The sequence below is a fragment of the Orbicella faveolata genome, unplaced genomic scaffold (assembly GCF_042242905.1).
Source record: "Orbicella faveolata isolate gen_17 unplaced genomic scaffold, um_ofav_v1 contig_1, whole genome shotgun sequence".
In the NCBI taxonomy this organism is placed as follows: domain Eukaryota; kingdom Metazoa; phylum Cnidaria; class Anthozoa; order Scleractinia; family Merulinidae; genus Orbicella; species Orbicella faveolata.
In genome coordinates, this window is record NW_028301536.1 from 11299867 (window position 1) to 11320796 (window position 20930).

The 20930-nt window shown below is 38.8% G+C and overlaps 2 protein-coding genes across 2 annotated transcripts; one reads left to right on the top strand and one right to left on the bottom strand.

Moving 5' to 3' along the window:
• The first annotated feature begins 3825 nt into the window (after positions 1-3825).
• On the top strand, positions 3826-5283 carry LOC149118079 (uncharacterized). The gene is made up of 2 exons (XM_089282285.1): positions 3826-4105; positions 4876-5283. Exons 1-2 carry the CDS (start codon positions 3832-3834, stop codon positions 5040-5042), a joined length of 441 nt encoding a protein of 146 aa, XP_089138411.1. The 5' UTR covers positions 3826-3831; the 3' UTR covers positions 5043-5283.
• A 7388-nt stretch (positions 5284-12671) lies between these two features.
• LOC149118080 (uncharacterized) lies at positions 12672-13933 on the bottom strand. Its single transcript, XM_089289051.1, has one exon. The coding sequence runs from the start codon at positions 13898-13900 to the stop codon at positions 12722-12724; it is 1179 nt and encodes a 392-aa protein (XP_089145177.1). The 5' UTR covers positions 13901-13933; the 3' UTR covers positions 12672-12721.
• Between the last annotated feature and the right edge of the window lie 6997 nt (positions 13934-20930).

Genomic DNA, 20930 nt, shown 5'->3' on the forward strand with positions numbered 1-20930 from the left:
AGTTATTTTGCAGGTATAGGTAATGAAACGAACGACCAACAATTGAGAAAAATGACAACGAATTTCACGGTGAAGACTCTTACCCAGCGTTCGAATTCGAAAACTCGAAATTTCCAGACGAAACGGTCGAATGATGGCAAAGGTTTATGGTACAAAAATAATGCCATGTTTTGTCACTTTTGCCGGCTACCAAAAAACGGTGTTCAAAATTTTAAAACGAAGACTTCTTAAAGTCGTCGTTTTAAAAGCAGGCATGTGAATTGGCCTGACAAGCAGATTGCCACGAGAAAAGCGCAACCACAACGGGAAACATTCACTGTGCGTCACCGTACAGCTGTTAGCGATCACGCCCAAGGTATTATCACTGCGATAAAAGGAATTCATTTGCTTGAAAAAGAAGAGTTGCCAGCCATAAGTATTCTTTCCGATAAAAAAAATTGGACATTCGCATGCAGCAGGCGTAGGATTGCCTTGACACACAAATATTTCGGTAGTACAAAGGCACTATAATAAATTACTTTCTGTGCCCTAACATTGCCTATTTGTCCCTTTGCAAGGGTCACAGAGAGGCAGATTGTCTCCTGAGATTAGACTTTTTCTGAATATCCAGTACGTTTCTAACTAGTCAAAAGAATATCCGGATATAGGTATCTAGGCCTTGAGCGACCGGTAAAGGCCAAAGAGTAAATTCAGAGGGCGAATAATCTCTCCTGCTCAAAGGTTATTTTTATGGAGTTCTCAGTGCTTGTCACGATAGCTCATTCAGTTGAGTGTTTTTCGTTCAATTCAATGGTCTTGATGTCTTCCTGCTTAACACGATGCCTGAGCTTCAGAGGGTTTAACGTTCACAATTTTTATGTCATCCGTGATGAACTAACAAGCTTTATTAAATCATAACTCCGTGAGAAGGCAAGACTGAAGGCAAATCCTTCATGCGCGGTACTACTCTAGATTCTAAAATTAGGGAGTTCCAGTCCAAAAACCTAAACTGCTTTGTCTATGTAAACGCAGAACTTAATATCGTCTCGGCATAACTGATTCTACAAGCTGCACTTTCTGTCAAGAAGAAACACAATCCAGCGAGCTTTTACTATTTTCCTGCAGAATATAGATCTTCTGAATTCTGGAAATTTGGTTGTTTTGTCCTGGCTTAAAAACAATAACAGATATTAAACCGTTAACGAGGAAGACTTGATGTTGATTTTGGTCACTATATAATTAGTCACATTTTGATATTATGGAACACTGTATTTATTCTAAGAAATATCAAAACAGTTTACCCTAAAATTCAAGGTTTCATAGCCAGGACAAAAACTTCTTAAAGTATTGCGCTCCATATTACTAGGGAGATATCCAAGCTCTTAAAGCACTCCTCAAAAATGGGAAAAACCACTTAATACACGTGCAATTAACAATATTAACAATAATATTAGGTCGTTGGGAGGATAAACTGTGTTCGTTGTTTGTTCGTTTGCTTTTTTTTCATTAGTATTATTGTTATTATTATTGCTCTATAGTTATTATGTGTAAACTTACTTTGCATTGTTTCTTTTGTATTTTTTGTATGTTAACCTATAAACACCAGTCTACATCTGGCAGATCAACTCTTATTCCATTAGCTAATATTAAGCCGTCTTGACCTCACGACCACCTTTCGCTAGGTCAATATAAGTGTCACAACAATCTTCCTCTAGCGATACACCTAACCAGAGAGGGTCTTATTGGCCTCGAAGTTGTACCTATTTAAGTTGTTGTATCTTTTAGAAACACATCAGTCGCTGTTTAGCGCTAGCAGCCAGCTGAAAGCAACTAGAAACTTGAGGTACACCGTCAACTCAAAAGGTAAACCAGTGAGTTTTCAGTTTCATTTGATTTTTATTTCGTTAAAAAGTGGAAGCTACATACAGTTTTCATAAAGTGTAAAGGCTACTTCGGGTATGTAAATGTTATCAATTTAAGTTTCGGATCGGTTACCGGGAGACTAAAGTAGTTATGAGCTTCATAAGTTATAGTCGTAAGTCAATAGCCAACGAGTTGATTTTTCTTTCATGAATCTATCGTGTTACCATTGCCATCATTGAAAGCTAAACCGACAACAATCCAACCTAAGCATTATTAAGGCTAACCTGAGCACTATTCATGCTAACCAGCGCGCTGTGCGGACTAATCAGAGCGCTGTTTGAACTAACTGAAATGTCATTTAAGATAACCGATGTTAGGCTATCCCTTCCCTACGCGCTATAAAGGGCTTCAACAAACACACGGGTACGGCACATGTAACGAATATCCCGAAAGTAGCGACGAGAAAAGGCTGCTAACTGAGGTACCCTGATTTATAAGTCAAATGTGTCTATGGGTCAAGAGTCATGAGTCGATGATTCATTAAGTGACAGGCCAATTTCTCCAGTAAGCCTAAATAGCCTAGGCTAGTCATCTAGTCCCTACACTGTCTCTTTGCTTGTATAATTGTTACTTTATTAGACTGCAGCGTTGTTTTCGTTTAAGAGTTTTCTAACGTCCTAAAGAGGTAAAAGCTTAGAAATATCGACTAACTAGAAAAGAAAAAATGGCTAAGGGATCCAAAATTTTATCAGACGTTCTCAACAATGGCAATTTTGATTTTGCTATGTCTTGTCACAAAATTTAGCTTGATGAACTGTAATTCACTTCAATCCTTGCAATCCTGAACTTCTACCCCAAAATACTTCTTGCTGTTTCAGCTCATTTGTATACTTGGTTACATTTGGCAATATAATATGGAAATTAGGAAAGAGAACTTTCGACACTGTCACTCACCAGTTAACGATATCAGTAAGGTTTGAATTGAAAACCGCTCTAATGGAAATAATAACCTCTGTACTTGTAATTGTTGAGTTATGTGAGCACTTGACGAGAAGGCAAGCATTTGGAAGTTAAAGCGTGATTCATTTATATTACTTTATATAGAATGCTAGCTTAAAATTGTAAAGGTGTATTGAATGGTGGCTCAAAAGAGTGAAAGAACATGAATATTCAGTTTTTTCCTTGAAATATGGTGGAAACCTTGGGAATGAAAATTAGCACTGAATATCAAGAAAGTCCGTGAAACATTTGCCGAATGATTTGTGCAGACGTCATCGATTTCAGGCGCTCTGTACAAGACAAATTATCCTTTACAACATCCATTGTTTACTGAGAAGCGTTTAAATTGGGATAGAACAGATGACCCATTCCTTTCCTTCTTCGCTGCAATATGGTGAATATCTACCCAAAAAATAGGCAAGGAGTAATGAAGACTCGTTGAAACTCGGCTACTGAGGAATAATGGATATTCATAGTGAAATTATTCCGCTTCATCCCCAGATACTGACTTGATAATTAAAAGTAATTTGCATCATTAGTAGCCTGCGTTAGGCAGCAATATTTTGCAATTGTTCTTGTAACAAGCTGCTCAAAATATTGAGCAAACATAAATGTTTAATTTGGAGTCTTCTCCTTGTTAGTAAGCTATCCATTAATTAATTCAAAAAATTACAACCTGCTGGTGACTTGAGAGTAGGGGTAACTTACAAAAATTTACAATTTAGCAAAATTTTACTCCTCCAAGCCGAGAAAGTTTCGGTTAAATATGAACGCTTTGGTTTGTTTCTCAGAGCCCATCAAAGCAAGAACTAAACAAGCCGCTGGAGAGAAGAATACGTTAACAACGGCATTTGGCCTTTGTTTACGACGAAAAAGTTAGAAATTGACTCTTTATGGTCGGCTGCTTATATCCTTTAATCCACTTTCCTCGACTAACTGAGGAAATTCCCGTTATTCCCTTGCAGGAAAAAAAGCAAAAACGAAGACGTCATGTTCGTAATGTCGCCGTTGTTATTTCTCCTCCTTAACCTGACCGGAGTGATGATGTTCAGGTTGAAGAGGAATGACGAGGTCGAGACTGCTGAAGACCCCAAGCGCCCCAATTATGTTTTGTTACCCAAGTTGAAGAATGGCGAGAACGAGATTCCTGAAAACTTCAAGCGCTCCATTTATAATGGTTTGGTCTCCAAGTTGAAGAATGATGAGACCGAGGAACCTGAAGAGCCTGAGCCCACCAAGAATACCAAGGCTTTGGGCCGCCCTGGTTTGTAATTTGTTTGTTTGTTTGTGCTTACTCTACAACATGTTAGTTTTTACGTTTACAAAGTGAAAATGTCTGTATCTGAAAACTTGAACACGGAGAACCAATCAAGTGTTTTTTCCCTCTCATTGACGGAAGGGATAGCGCCCCGACTGATATATTGTGGTTTTAAAATAAGTAACAAGGGAAATTGAAAAAGCGAAGAACTATCAGATAAAATAATGACTAAATTTTAACAGAATGGCAATTTTGATTTCTTGACATCCAGTCGCAAAATCAAATTTGATGAACTGTAAACCACGTCCATCCTTGAAATCCTGTGCTTCTTCCTCAAAACACTCGTTCTATTTTACTTTTTAGAATCTTTTGATCCAATTTAGTTGTGTATTTGGTTATATTTGGCGATATAATATGGAAATTAGGAAAGGAAACTTTCAATAATCTGAATAATCAGCAGCAACACTGTCCCTGTCTTAAGGGCAGCGTCACTGTTCATTGTCTTGAGGGTAATCAGTGAAGATAGGTAACATAGTATGAAGGTACAGTGTCAACTTTTTCGTACACGCTTGAATACACTATATAAAGGCAGTTTTAAAATAGATTTCATGGCCCGGACTGGGTTTGTCGTCTTACTCGGCTACACGTCATCACTTTCTCACACAACGTCGAATTTGAGTCGTCTTATGTTAAAAGTAGTGACAGCGTGAACCTGTTTTAGCATTGCTATTACGTTTGTTAATCATATTGACTGTTCAAACTGACTTCTTTTTCAGAGGGTAGAGCTCCTGGTGATTGTATCGCTTGTTTCCTGATAGAATGTGGCTTCCCAGCCTTTGGATGCTTAGGTGCCGGTCCTGCATACTTAGGCTGTCTGACAGCAGCCTGTGGCGGTGGTATATTGGCAACCGTATGCTTGGCAGATTGCTTTCTTCCTATTTAGGTCATGCTCTCAGCCAGTGCAGTCAAGAATGGATACTAGTAATTGTAATTATTAGATATCCAAACGGACCTTATTACCAATGCTCATTTCAATAAACTGTAAACCGCTTTGCTGATTTGTTGTTGTTGTTTTGTTTTTTATTAAATCGAGGATGCGACTTATATTGTAATTGTTAACCTAACCATAATCTTAAGGACCTCTCAGGGTCTGCTGAATAAATAAACATGGCTGACAGCATAAACAGAGTTGTTGTCGTTGATAGTTGTGCTAGCGTCGAATTATGGAAAAAGAAAAAAATATAAGGCAATGCTGCGGATTCTGCATGCGAATATAATTTCACCTTTTTTTACCCGGAAAAATACTGTTGGGTAGCAACTCTTCTTTTGCAAGCCAAGTGATAATACCTTTATTTGGCGCGTTTGCTAACAACTGTCACGCACTTAGTAAAATTCAGCCTTAAAAAAAAGACATCACAACAAGGCTCCAGGGAATAAACCCACATAATTCCTGTGGTCTATTCCCCAGAACCTCGTAATGATGTCTTTTATGAAGACATGATTGATCATCGCAGTTATATAAACAACTTTAGCAGTTGTGAAACTAAAGCCTGAAAAAAGATCAGACCAAAACGGGATTCGAACCCATGACCTCTGCGATACCGGTGCAGTGCTCTACCAACTGAGCTATCAAGCCAACTGGGAGCTGATCGTGTTGTGAGTTCGTTATATACTCCGTTTAGGTCTGATCTTTTTTCAGGCTTTAATTTCACAACTGCTAAAGTTGTATATATAAGGGCGATGATCAATCATGTCTTCATATCTTTCTCCGCAGTTCAAATGTATGATCTTTCATGTATTTACTTGCATTCTTCACCATCTACCGGCATATAACGAACTCACGACATGATCAGCTCCCAGTTGGCTTGATAGCTCAGATGGTAGAGCACTGCACCGGTATCGCAAAGGTCATGGGTTCGAATCCCGTTTAGGTCTGATATTTTTTCAGGCTTTAATTTCACAACTGCTAAAGTTGTTTATATAACTGCGATGATCAGTCGTGTCTTCATATCTTTCTCCGCAGTTCAAATATATGATCTTTCATGTATTCACTTGCAGTGATGTCTTTTGTTTAATGCTGAATTTTAAAACATCGAAATTGGTCTATTGGACGAGTTCGCAAGGCTGCTTAAGAGGCCCTGCGCCTAAGAAACGACCGATGATTTCCGGCTAAAAAATAAACTCGGCCGATTTTTATCTCTCGAGTAGAGGTTACCGAATACTATTTAAATATTAATTTCTTTTGTTTCAGTTTCGCTTTAAACCAAAAATATCGAGCCGCAAAGTTTTTCCGTCTGAAAGCAGCAAAATCAGGCCGAAAATAAGCCCCGCAAATAACTGTTCAGAAATTACTATCGCAACGCAAAATAATGAGAAAACTACACAGTGTTGAAGAAAAAGGCCTTTTAATGCAATATCATTCGATAAACATCAAAAAACTGCCGAAGCGATTGACAAATAAAGTTTCAAATATTGCATACTAAATTAGATGGAGCGTTGGAGCTGATTTTAAAATAATTATTTCTCAAAAGTTCAACGCTTTTGAAAGCAATCACAGTGATGAATGAGACATTGGAGGGATACAAATCACGTTTCTGGAAAAACATTTTTCGGCCAAAGTATATTGACCTTGTACAAAGCGTTCAAAGTTACCGTTTTTACCGTTATCCTGCTACTTCGGCGAAACACTTCTCTTTTGCCAATACGGTCGTGGATAGCGTGTTAAACGCCACTTTAAACCTTGCTAGGCATTCAAAGACCGTCCTAAGTAGAAGGAAGTAGAATTAAAAGAGAAAGGAAGATGAAAAATACACAGAAAAAGAAAATAACTCGAAATTACCATCTGCTAACGAAAATTGAATCTGGAAAATGTCGTCGCGTGACAGCGGCCATTGACGTCATTTGTATCAATAGCGGTGGAATCCAAACGAATGCACAAATAGGAAAACAATTTTTCCCGGCCAGAAAACGTTTAGTGGAACAATGTTATGTTATTTTTCACAAATGATGGTCACTCAAAAAGAAAAACTTCCCCAACCGCCACACCGTTTTGGCCGCAGCGTGATCTGAGTTATGGGTCACGACTGGATCTCTAGCCGCTGACCGCCCAAAGGACATTGCAGACTCGTTTTCCCACGCTCTTGCGACCTTTACGTGACAAATGACGTCATTAGCCGCTGTCACGCGACGACATTTTCCAGATTCAACTTTCGTTAGCAGATGGTAATTTCGAGTTATTTTGTGTTTCTGCGTATTTTTCATCTTCCTTTCCCTTTCAATTCTACATCCTTCTACTCAGGATAGTCTCTGAATGCCTAGCAAGGTTTAAAGTGGCGTTTACCACGCTATCCACGGCCGTATTGGCAAAAGAGAAGCGTTTCGCCGAAGTAGCAGGATAACGGTAAAAACGGTAACTTTGAACGCTTTGTACAAGGTCAATATACTTTGGCCGAAAAATGTTTTTCCAGAAACGTGATTTGTATCCCTCCAATGTCTCATTCATCACTGTGATTGCTTTCAAAAGCGTTGAACTTTTGAGAAATAATTATTTCAAAATCAGCTCCAACGCTCCATCTAATTTAGTATGCAATATTTGAAACTTTATTTGTTAATCGCTTCGGCAGTTTTTTGATGTTTATCGAATGATATTGCATTAAAAGGCCTTTTTCTTCAACGCTGTGTAGTTTTCTCATTATTTTGCGTTGCGATAGTAATTTCTAAACAGTTTTTTGCGGGGGCTTATTTTCGGCCTGATTTTGCTGCTTTCAGACGGAAAAACTTTGCGGCTCGATATTTTTGGTTTAAAGCGAAACTGAAACAAAAGAAATTCATTTTTAAATAGTATTCGGTAACCTCTACTTGGGAGATAAAAATCGGCCGAGTTTATTTTTTAGCCGGAAATCATCGGTCGTTTCTTAGGCGCAGGGCCTCTTAAAGTCGCCGTTTTTGTGCAGCTTTTTTCGATTCCAAAAGTTTTCTTTTTTTTCTTTTGATCGGTAGCCAGCAAAACGGACAAAACATGGCATTATTTTTTGTGCCGGTTGGCATCTTTGGACCATTTCGACGAGACATTTCAAGTTTACGAATTCGAAGGCTGAGTATTGTCTTCACCGTGGAATTCGTTGTCATTTTTTCCTTAAGTTCTTGGTCGTTCGCTTCATTACTAACACCTGCAAAATAACTGGAGATTTACGTCTTCGAAATGTTTTCAAATAAATATTAGAAACAGCTATTGGCAGATTCAAGTCTCCGTTATATACACACACACAGACACATACTTCATTGAAGCTCCTTAATTAGGTTTTCCAGCATCAATGGAAATACAAAAGTAATTTAGGATATACAGTGTAACCCCGGTAATACGACCGGTTATAGGCCATAAAAACTTGATCGTATAACCGGTGGTCGTATTAACAGGGTTGGTTCAAACATGATGTTATGATTAACCATTACTAATTCTGACCCACATTTATTCCTATTTGCAATACAGTGAGCATACTGTAATTCGGTATTTGTAAGTAAAGTATCGTTAGATCGAAGTATTAAGTATGGTTAAGTTGTGTGTTATACAGTGCTGTATTATAAGTGCAATAAAAATAAATAAATAAGTAAATAAATAAAAAATTACAAAAACAAAACAAAACAACAACAACAACAACAAAAAAACAGTGAACACATCTAATGCATTTTATTGTAACTGGTCACAATTTTTGTTCCGTTGTTAGTTGTTTTCTTTCATTAATCTCGTCAGTCACTTAGGGTGGTCGTATTGACGGGCTAAATTTATAAAGAAAATAAAGGTTGATGGACTCCAAGGGGGAGTCGTTGGTCGCCTTAGGGTGCGTTGACATGTTTACTAGCTTGCTCCCCCTTAACGCCTAATGTTAACGGTGGGAGGGGGGTAAGGCGAGTCCATTTCTGGACGTTAGTGCAGGCATTTTTGACCAAAAGCAAAATTATTTATTTTGCTTAAGTTACTTCATGTTGAGAACGCACACAACAAAAACAGGAAGTTTTCACTTGCACAGTTGAAAACGACTTACGAGTAGAGAAACTGTAAAGCAAAAGAAAAAAAAAAAAAAAGAGAAAGAAAGAAAGTGTAAAGCATACGTGAAGTTGGAGGTGCAATGCCACTCACCAGGAGGTAAAGACGTTTGAAAACATGGCAGACTTGTACCAACGATTCTGGTTCTGTCTTCTGAATACTGTAGTCAGAAATAACGAAAACGTCAGTAGGAAAAACAACAAAGCAGTAGAAGAATGCCTCATTAGATATGAATATAAAAAGTTTTCTCTACGCTTAAAATCAATTAATTATGCTAATATCTTCACTTGTCAGTAATATAGACTGTAACGACTGGAATACAGTGACTCATGGGCAGCAAAATTCCAAATGGAAGTTAACAAGGAGGAAGAAGTGAGGGATCTGACCTGAACCTCCAATTGACTTTAAACGGGAAACAAGCGAGAAACGATAAAAATTGACGAAGCTTTTGGTCGAGATGGCTTGATATTGGCCAATGGAATGGCCAAGTTCTTTTCTTATGTATTTATCACCGAGACACAGACTAGTGACTATTGGTTAAATATCAGAAGTTTATAATGCTAGAAGTGTACATCTCGTATGACGAAGCGTGCTTTCAGATTCACAAGTAGGTTACATTTAGACCTAAATTTCGCGGGGGAAAATGAGGTGGAAATTGCGTAGACTGTGGAGAAGCGTGCGCTAGAGGTAAAATTGATCAAATAGAGGACAAATATACAACAAAGCGCGAGGCTTGGTAGCCTGTGCAAGAATATTTACGCGATCAAACCCAATCTATAAAACAAGCTAGTCTTGAAACACCTGAACAGGAACACCTGAACAGCCTGGGACAAACTAAAAATGTTTACTGCTTAGCACATATATTTCTGTCTCAAAATTTTCAGCTAAAATTTAAACTGCCAGAACGACAGATAGCGTAATGTAGGCGTGAGAAGTTCGCCATTTGTGAGAGCACTTAAGTGCTTATCTTTCTGAATTAAATAGCTTACTCGTGAATCTAATCTCACCCGAAACCAGAGATGTACATTTCTAGTATTATAAACTTCTCTTAATATACAAAAATTACAAAAGAAACAATGGAAAGTAAGGTTGCACATAATAATTATAGTGATAATGAAAAATCTTCATGAATAAAAGGTGCAAACGAACAAACAAACACAGCTTACCCTCCCGCCCCTACTACCCAATAAAATTGATTATTGTTAATGTTCAACTGCAAAGATGCAGTGGTTTGTCCATTCCTAACAATATTGAGCTCAATCAGGAGCCATAATCGGGGACGGAGACCGTAAGTCTTGGGATCCGCGTGCACCTATGATATGGGACAATTTTTCTATTTTTAGAACAAATTGCGCCATCCTGACGTCATATATCCGCGCGGAGCCACGCATAGTCCATGGGCCAAGACCCCCAAAAGTGGTTTTTTTGTACCATGTGGAGGGACCAGTGCTATCACGTATTTTCTCAATCTGCAATAACTGAAGTCTATTTTAAGGTATGATAGCAAGCTTCTATCAGTAGCTTTCTTGCTCTAAACATGTGATAAAATGACGTCATCTAAACTGCCTAATGACCACGGATCCGGTTAACAGCTTCAGAGTGTTTGTGCAGCGTATCATTGCAGGGTGGCAGCTGGTTGGAATCAACGTCTCCTCTCTTCAAACAGAACAGTCGATATCGCTTGTCCCAGGGTTGCTGCAGTACATGGCACATGTAAATTTCTGAAGACTATGGTACAGGTGATCAGACATATTCCAGAACATACCCAAATGCTGGAACATCTCTTGAAATTCAGCATTTTGCTTTACAATTCGATAACCTGCAACCTTTCCCCGTCCGGCAAAAGCACTAACAGTGTCGCACCCTATGAATGCATGAAAGCCCGGCAGTGATCTGCATACACTTGCTCCAACCCTCTCAACTACTCTTGAGATATCGATGTACTTGACTCTGGTCTGTGAACCACTTTTAATGAATACTGAAGAAGGAATAAAGCTCTTGAAGGCCAAAAGAAGTACCAACACATCAGTGTCTTCTGATACTATGACGACCGCAGCAAACCTCGATTTAGCTGCATGGGCTGCATGTAAGAGGATTCGGGTGTCAGCCTCCTCTTGGGTTGATTCGAGCTCACTGATAGGTTGCATTATTCCAGACGATAATTGGTAACATGTTTCACCACACGTAACAACCAGAGTCTTTCCAGATAGCTTCGCTGTGTACTTTTCTTTCTTCCACTCGCTGGTTACAAACACTATGAAAGCTTGTTTGTTCTTTGAGCTACACAGGAATCTTCTCCATTGTTTAACCTTGTGTTCGGCTTGAATCATGAATATTGCGGTATTCGCTTCCTAAACCGTCACCCCTGTTCTCTCTTTCGGCGTTCTTTATGGATTCCTCTCTGTAATCGTCGAAGACGACATCAATCCTGTCACTTGTTCCACCTTCGTTTAGAACTCTGCAAAGAAGAGTTTCAGCAACTGCCGCAAATGTCTTCTTATCACCTTTCAAACACTGGACAAGAGCCATCCCATCTATTACACATGCTGAGGGTTGGGGAATGGCATCTGCTGCTTCGACATTTTTATGCAGTTCTTTAGCCAAGGACGCTTTGTTCGTCTTAATAATAAAATAATAATATTTAATATTTCTAAGGCGCAAATTAACATGTGAATATGATCAAATGCGCCTAACAAACCATATGAGTAATATAAATTAAACGATATGCTATGAATAGTGCCATCTGCGGTAGCTAATGACCAAGGGAGTGGGTCGAGAGGATGGGATAACACTTCTCTCGTCTGTTAGTCTCTGCTCTCTGCGATGACAATCATTTGAGCAAACAGTCTTCTGTCGGCCTTGATGATCACTTCTTGGTTCTTACCAGCTTTAACTGATACCTCCTTGTTCAAGTGAGTAAAAGTCTTCAGCTTAGCTTTCGTGATTGAATCATGGAACTTGACTTTGGGTGGATTAGACTGAAGTCGTTGCTCTCGGAATGCGTCGTAGGCTTCCTCTCCTTTATCTTTAGCTTGTAGCAAGTCGCGCTCTACATCAGGAGTGGCAACTTTTCCTGTGGAAAGACAGACGAGGTCTTGATGGTCAAGGCTGAATGGGTTGAGCCAAGTGTTTTGAAGAATTGACACTATGGATTGAACATCAGCTTCATCTCTTTGTATTCTTGTTGGTTGCAGATCTTTGTGTTGGGAACAAGAACTGCTAATGTGCAATATATCTTTGAGTTGCCTCAGGAAGGTGCTCCGGTATTCAGCGACCAGGTAGAATTTGTAGGATTTCACGTGCGAATTTTTAGTTTTGCTTGCCATTTATGTATGCAAATTACTACTATTTAAACGCTACGGTTTCCTAGCGCGCCAATCTTTTCAACGTTTTCTCTAGCTTCAAGTTAATATCGTTGCGGAATCTATTCTACCTAGCTTCATCTTCTACGCTACAGCCAGGAAACATTTGTATGTCTTTATATTCTGTCCTGTATTTCTCATATCGCTCGGCTCTTCTTCTCATGTATTTTTATTTGTTTTTTCTAGTCGAACCTCGCTTGCTCTATCTTTCAATTCTCAACGGACTCCTCGAGTCTCTTCAACAGAGCGTGAGTTCGAAATCGCTAGACGTAGCGTCAACAAGAACTGTAAGCTACAAAATTTGCTTACTGCATTAGGCCTTAGACTGAAACCTTTAGTTCCTCCTGACGTTTGAGTGTATTTGTTGACAGTCTCCTCGCACGTCTGATCAACAGCTATTCTCCCAGAAGGGTTGTCTTCGGCAATCTGAACAGAAAATCCTCCGGATCGCAAGTATTCCAGGGTGTCCGGATGCTCTGCTGGTAGATGTGACATTTCATGCAGATATGCTGAAAGGTACCTGGCGTAGTTAAGGTTATCATATGCGAAACACCACGGGACAATTTCACTAATATATGACAGGTGAAGATCCCAATCTCCCTCCCGAGATCCTCTTAACAGACCAAGTAATATTTCCACCATGTCAACATAAGACATCCAGAACTTCGATAGCTTCCCATTGTCATGTCGGAGATAGCTCGTATACAAGCAGAACAGTTGCGATACTTCTTCAAATGAGGGACTCTCCACTGTGTCTTTGAATTCTTGTTCACATGTGTTATCACAGAGCGCTTTCAGTCCTTTTAAAAACGCATCAACAGTAGGCTTCTTCTCTTTATGATGTTCCTCAATCCAAGAGTTTAATCCCATCCATGCTAGCCTGTTAAGAGCTTCATACATGAGCTTGTGAAATCGTACGGCGCGATTATATGTACGGCCTTCTAGAACACCAGCCACAGATCCTTCAGCAATTACTCCAGAGTCGACTATTACGTCTCGTAAACCAGCATCTTGGAAACGCTTTCCGATCACTGACAAGAAAGTGCAAATGGTATGGAACACACCCATTCTCAACACAAGGTCATTAAACTGTGCCCTGTGTTTCCACTTTATCTCAGTAGCTTTAGCATACAGTGCCTGATCAAACACAACAACTATGCTTTGGAGGTTTAAAGTTTCCTTAATCTGTAGGGACTTGATGAGGACTTGGTACACAGCTGACATGTTCGTCGCTGGGGCATTGATTGTTGGAAGATGGCCCACGTTATCCTTGGCAACTTCTTGGTTATTACGCACCAAAATATTGAAACCACTCCAACCAGGAACAGATTGCTTCTGACTTGCATGAATGCGTACTAAAACCCATACCAAGTTCTTTCTCCATGCACATTCCATGATTTGATTTAACTTGACCTCCACATATCCTCTAGTATGGGCCCCACAGCGCTCGCCGGCATTATAGATAGGTACAGTTTCATCATCCACAGACTCGATACTTCTCCTCTTCGATTTCACAATTTCACAATCTCACAAGACAACCATCAAAATGCTGGTTGTTTAGTTATGTAGCTACTTGTTATAGCTTTTATTGAGTTTTAAACACATACCGGCTTACAAACGATGGGAATTGATGATTAAGGCAACACAGTGCTGGACTGTCGAGTCCATGTAGATCTCGAAGGACTGTAAGTTTTTATATAATTTGAGGTTCAAAATATCACTATATCGTCATAAAAATGCTTATTGTTTAGTTATACAGCTAATATTTTGTATATATTGTTGATTTCTGATCAGATCTCTACTTAAAGATTATCGAAATCAGTGAATAAGTCAAAAGTACTTACCTGCCGTGAAGGTCGCCATCTTGAATTTCCCCATAATGCATTGCAACATTTGAAGTAATCCATAACATACTATATCATCGCTTTTAAAGAGGTAAATTGAAATTTGGTTCTTAAAAAATGATTTGTGTTCTTTCTTGTTGTATTTATATGTGTGAAGACTATTTTTGATCCAGCTTAATATTTTTAATATGACTTTTGAAAACAAGCCTCGTTTTCATGCAAAAGCGAATTTTGGTGATATTTCAGCCAATAAAATATACAAGAAAGCTACTCTTTTGGGGTTGCTATCATAACATCTTGTAATCACCCCCAACTTAGCTTCAAATTTGTCACACTCCCAGCTGGTCCCTCTGAGTGGTACATCTAAGAGGGTCTGGCCCATGGACTAGCACATGTCGGGGGCTCTCGCGTGGATGTTGTCACGTTGCGTGATCAAATGGTGAGAGTTGAGAGATCTTGAGAGATTATCTTGCGTATTTTTCCCAGCGATGGCAGGGAATAAGGCAGGGAATACGAACCAGGGCGCTTATATGTAGTTTTATGCTCTGAGCTAACGGAAAAGGTGGATTTTTCAGTGACGAAAACAAGACTTCAATCTCCCGCTGGGAATGAATAATAGGATCTGCTCGCGCTAGTTGGGCCAAGCTTACGCGTATGTTTTTGCGTTTGTTCTGACTAAATAATATAGCAAGAAAACTCTCTACTCTGGTATCGAGTTAATTTGTGAATTTCTCAGACAATGGTTAATCATAACCAAAACCTGTTTTGATGGTTTCTGATTGTTTCTGCTTGTTTGGTGAGTTTGCAAAAGTTTTTGAAAGGAAGGTCTGACGCGTACAATTAGCTCATTTGCATAGTGCAGCTCGTGCACTTTCAAGTCCGAGTCGGTGTTTTCAATTGTCAACAAATCTTGACAAAGATTTCTTTCGTTATCTTTTGTGCTGAGATGCTGCAACAAATTTCACGAACGCAAAAAAGGCTACTAACATCATATATGTTTCTTCAACATAAACATAGCGAAGTTTTACACTGCGAAAATGAAAATAGACAAGGAGTTTTGATAACTCGATCAACAAAATCGAAATCGTTATTCGAAGTTGATTAAAGAAAGCGTCAACGTAACTTTGCTGATTATTTCTGCTTTCAGTTCGCATATTTTCAACTTAGCTTTTAATATGTTCTCAAACATTTATCAATCTTAAACATATTCAAAAACTACAGAGTTATTGTTTGAGTTCGATGTACGCTTTCACACGAAAGTGCGGCGGAAGTACAATTTGTCATGTTTACTGACTGTACAAAACAAGCATCAGCGGGCGCTCTCATTCATCTACAATAGAGAATTTACTGAATAAAACTGAGTAGTATCTACGGACGTAAAGTTATTGGGCCTTGATGAAACATCAAGCGTTGCTTACAATTCAGGCGAAACTCAAACTAACAATTATTTTGTTTTACTTTTCGGTCGTGATAGACTGGCAAATTTCTCGCAGGCGTGTGGCAAGAGGAGTAGGAAACTATGAAGTCCTGAAGCTCTGCTATATCTAAATATATCCAGCTAGTTTTTTGCTGCGTAATGGACAGCTGTTAATCTTCAACATATGTGAAATTTAAAGTGGAGTAATGTACAGCTCATGTAAAAGAAGCATCCGTTGGAACACAACTTGGTCAGCGATATATATCTGCTTAAAGCGGAACATACTTAAATTCGACACTGTCTTACTTCACTCAAACTGGAGCAGCTTACTACGAAAATACGTAAGCAAAATTCCAACAGACGTAAACGCGCTGAGTTGTGGGCCAAAAACATGAAAAATTTCGGGAGTTTCGGACGCCATTCCCCCTGCGCGACATCCGCAAAAATCCTCGCAGCATGTACGCGCGTGTGCCGCAGGCGATGGCGCAATTTGTTCTAAAAATAGAATTATTGTCCCATATCATGGGGACAACTCCAATACTAGAAATGGCACGCGCTTACGGTCTCCGTCCCCGATTATGGCTCCTGGCTCAATACTATAAGTAGTGTATGTCCTGGCTATGAACGGTAAACTGTTTTAACATTTCTTACAGTAAGTAAACAATTCCCTAAAAATAAGGTGTGATTATGTATAGTGATCAATGCAAGATCAAGTTCAAGATCAATTTCAAGATCAGTATCAAGTTCTCCCCTTGACAGGACAAAGCATGTTTTCATAATTCGAAAGATTTATATCCTGCCAAAAAAGGATAAATGCCCGCAGAATTCCGCTTCTTCTCCATAGAAAGTGCAGTTTAGAAAGTCAGTTATCCTGAGACGATAAGTTTTCTTGTTTGTATAGCCTATAAAATTTAGTATTTTAGTTCCTTTATTACGTACGCCATAAAAATTAGTCAATTGAAAGTTACACCCGCGAGACTCAGGCATCGTGTAAACAGGAAGACATAAAGACCATTCAACTGAACGAAAAGCACTGTAGACCAAAACTGTCGTGACAAATAGAACGCCCTGAAAATAACCGTTGAACAGGCGAGTTAACCATGGCTATAAAATAAACCTTGTTAGTTCTTTTATCACGGACGCCATAAAAATTAATCAAGTGAAAGTTAAGCCCTCTTGACTCAGGCATCGTGTTAAACAGGAAGACATAAAGACCATTCAACTGAACGAAAAACACTGTAGACCAAAACTGTCGTGACAAATAGAACGCCCTGAAAATAACCGTTGAACAGGCGAGTTAACCATGGCTATAAAATAAACCTTGTTAGTTCTTTTATCACGGACGCCATAAAAATTAATCAAGTGAAAGTTAAGCCCTCTTGACTCAGGCATCGTGTTAAACAGGAAGACATAAAGACCATTCGATAGAACGAAAAGCACTCTACTGAAAGAACTATCGTGACAAATAGAACGTCCTAAAAATAACCATTAATCAGACGAGTATTTTCGAGATCCTTATTTCCTTTTTCTCATTTAGGGGTCGCTCTAGGCCTAGACTAAATATCCGGATACTTTTCAGACAAAATGTAACCTCAAGCTGAGACAATCTGTCTCTATGTGACGCTTGCAAAGAGACAAATAGGCAATATTAAAGGACAGAAAATAGTATATTGTACTATCTAAATATTTGTGTCTTTGTGCCGCTCGAGATAAAGAAAACATATGAAAGCAATACTGCGACCGCTGCATGCAAAGATACTTTTACTTTTTTTACGAGGAAGCATACTAATGGGTGGCAACTCTTCTTTTTCAAGCCGATGAACTCTTTCATCGCAGTGATAGTACGTTGGGCGTGTTCGCTAACAGCTGTGGTCACGTACAGTGAACATTTCTCGTGATTGTGCTCCTGTCGTAGCATCTTGCTGCTCACGCGAGATCACATGCCTGCCTTGAACTATTTGCAGCCTTTCTCGCTTCTGAAAGGGTTTTTCGTTTGTTTTTGGTAGTCGACAAAACACGGTATTACTTTTGTACCATAACCGCTTCTCATCATTCGATCATTTCGTCAGGAAATTTCGAGTCGACGAATTCGAAGGCTGAGTATCGTCTTTACCGTGATATTCGTTATCATTTGTTTTCCTCAAATTTTAGTTCGCTCACTTCCTTGGTCTTTCGTTGGTCGCATGTAAGTGCGACCAATGACCTCCTCCTGAAGTTCCCCAACCTTTATTTTCTTTAGAAATTTACCCCTTCAATACGACCACTCGAAATGATTGACAGATAAATGAAAGAAATTAAATAAGCAAATAAAAACAGAACTGTCTTTAGTTATAGTAAAATGCATCAGTTGTGTTCACTGCGCGCATTGCAAATACGAGTTAAATTATTTTGTATTTTCCATTGATGCTGAGAAATACAATTAGGGAGCTTTGACAAAGTATGTGTGTATGTAATTAACGTTGATTTAAGCTGTGTCCATACTAGGCCGAAACATGATTAGTCTGGTCACAAATGAAACGGTTTTCACTACGAAAACTATTCACATTTTGCGGTGCATTGGGCGAATCATGATCAAAACACGTTTATTCTGAACAAGATTGAAACTACTTCACAAGGTAGTTTCGATCTCAATCAAATAAAACGCGTCAACCTTGGCGGCTGAGATTTAAAGGGAAGCAAGTTTCCGAAGGGGTTGTCAAAGTGCTTAATAAAAGCTAATAAATACAAGTCATAGCAATCTTGAGTTTAAGTACGTAGAGTGTAATTATCGCGATTTCATGCGAGTGTCATAAAACCGCATAAATTCATTTAGAACAATGGCGTGGAGGTGTTTGGTAACAAAAACTAATCTGAACAATGCACTTTTGAGGAAACGCGTCTCTTATAAACATGTTTACTCTAAACATGTTTCGGTGATAGAGTGAACGCAGTATTAGATCTGTCAAAATCTATTTCTCATATTGATTCGGAACAATTTCGAAGAAGAAAATCTTTAATTATTTTGCAGGTATAAGTAATGAAACGAACGACCAACAACTTGAGAAAAATGACAACGAATTTCACGTTGAAGACTGTCATTCAGTATTCGAATTTGAAAACTCGAAATTTCCAGACGAAATGGTCGAATGATGACAAGGGTTTATGGTACAAAGCTAATGCCATGCTTTGTCCCTTTTGCCGGCTACCAAAAAATGAAAAACACTTTGAACAAAAAGGTTGCTCAAATTTTACAACGACGACTTTTTAAAGTCGTCGTTTTAAAAGCAGGCATGTGAATTGGCGTGAGCAGCGGGTGGCCACGAGAAAAGCACGACCACAACGGCAAACATTCCCTGTGCGTCACCGTACAGCCGTTAGCGATCACGCCCTAGGTATTATCACTGCGATGAAAGGAATTCATTAGCTTGTAAAAGAAGAGTTGCCACAACTAGTAGTCTTTCCGATAAAAAAAAAAAAAAAAAAGTGTATTTGCACGCAGCAGCCGTAACATTGCCTTAAGACACAAATATTTCGGTGGTACAAAGCCACTATAATAAATTACTTTAGTTTGCCTTAACATTGCCTATTTGTCCCTTTGCAAGGGTCACAGAGAGACAGATTGTCTCATGAGATTACACTTTTTCTGAATATTTAGTACGTTTCTCAAAAAGACATCTGTATCGAGGCCTTGAGCGACCGGTAAAGGGCAAAGAGCAAATACGGAGGGCGAAAAAACTCTCCAGATCAAAGGTTATTTTTATGGAGTTCCATTTGTCACGATAGCTCTTTTCTAGAGTAATTTTCGTTCAATGCAATGGTCTTTATGTCTTCCTGCTTAACTTGATGCCTGAACTTGAGAGGGTTTAACGTTCATAATTTTTATGTCATCCGTGATGAAGGAACTAACAAGCTTTATCAAATCATAACTCCGTGAGAGGGCAATATAAGGCATTACTTCATGCGCAGTACTACTCTAGAGTCTAAGATCAGGGAATTCCAGTACAAAATCGTATGATTCGTCCATACAAACGCGAAACTTAATATCGTCTCGGCATAACTGATTCTCCTAGCTGCACTATCTGTCAAGAAGAAGCACAATCCATCGATCGCGAGCTTTTACTTTTTTCCTGCAGAATATAAATCTTCTGAATTCTGGAAACGCGGTTGTTTTGTCCTGGCTTTAAAACAATAGATATTTAAACGTCAACGAGGAAGACTTGACCTTAATCTTGATCACTATATAATTAGTCACATTTTAATACGAGGGAAGATTGTATTTATTCCGAGAAATATCAAAACAGTTTACCCTAAAGTTCATATCCAGGCCAAAAACTTCTTATAGTATTGAGTTCCATATTACTAGGGAGATATCCAAGCTCTTAAAGCACTCTCAAAAATAAAAAAATAAAAAAAACCGCTTAATACACGTGCAATTAATAATATTAACAGTAATTTATTAAGTCGTAGGGAGGATAAGCTGTGTTTGTTGTTTGTTCGTTTGCGCCTTTTTTCATTAGTATTATTGTTATTATTAGAGCGGTTTTCAATTGAGTGTCGTAAAACCAAAACCAAACTAATTACTTACCAATTAGACTACTCAGCCAATCTCAAACCGTAGTAAACCAAAACCAAAACCAAAATAATTGCTTGATTACCTTCGACACTCAATTGAAAACCGCTCTATTACATTACATGCAAACTTAATTTGCATTGCAATTGTTTCTTTTGTATTTTTTGTATATTAACCAATAAACACTGCTCTACGTCTCGGTGATCAACTCTTATTCCATCAGCCAATATCAAGCCATATTGACCTCACGGCCACCTCTCGCTAGGTCAGTATAAGTGTCACAACAATCATCCCCTATCGATCAACATAACAAGAGATAGTTTTATTGGCCTCTAAGTTGTATCTACTTAAGTTGTTGCATCTGTTAGAAACACATCATTCGCTGTTTAGCAGTCAGCCGGCAGCAACTAGAAACTTGAGGTACACTGTCAACACAAAAGGTAAACCAGTGACTTTTTTAGTTTTATTGGATTTTCACTTTCCTTGAAAAGTAGGTGCTACATACGTACATTATGGTTAAATGTTATCAATTTAAGTTTCGGATCGGTTAGCAGGAGACCAATGTATTTATGAGTTTTATAGGTCATTAGTCATAGGCCATTTGCTAACGAGTTG

Bases quoted from the DNA above. Each gene is read 5' to 3' on its own strand.
- LOC149118079 (XM_089282285.1), top strand. From the start codon at position 3,832: ATGTTCGTAATGTCGCCGTTGTTATTTCTCCTCCTTAACCTGACCGGA. The intron at 4,106-4,875 runs GTTTGTAATTTG...CTTCTTTTTCAG, and splicing joins CAAGGCTTTGGGCCGCCCTG to AGGGTAGAGCTCCTGGTGAT.
- LOC149118080 (XM_089289051.1), bottom strand. From the start codon at position 13,900: ATGGAATGTGCATGGAGAAAGAACTTGGTATGGGTTTTAGTACGCATT.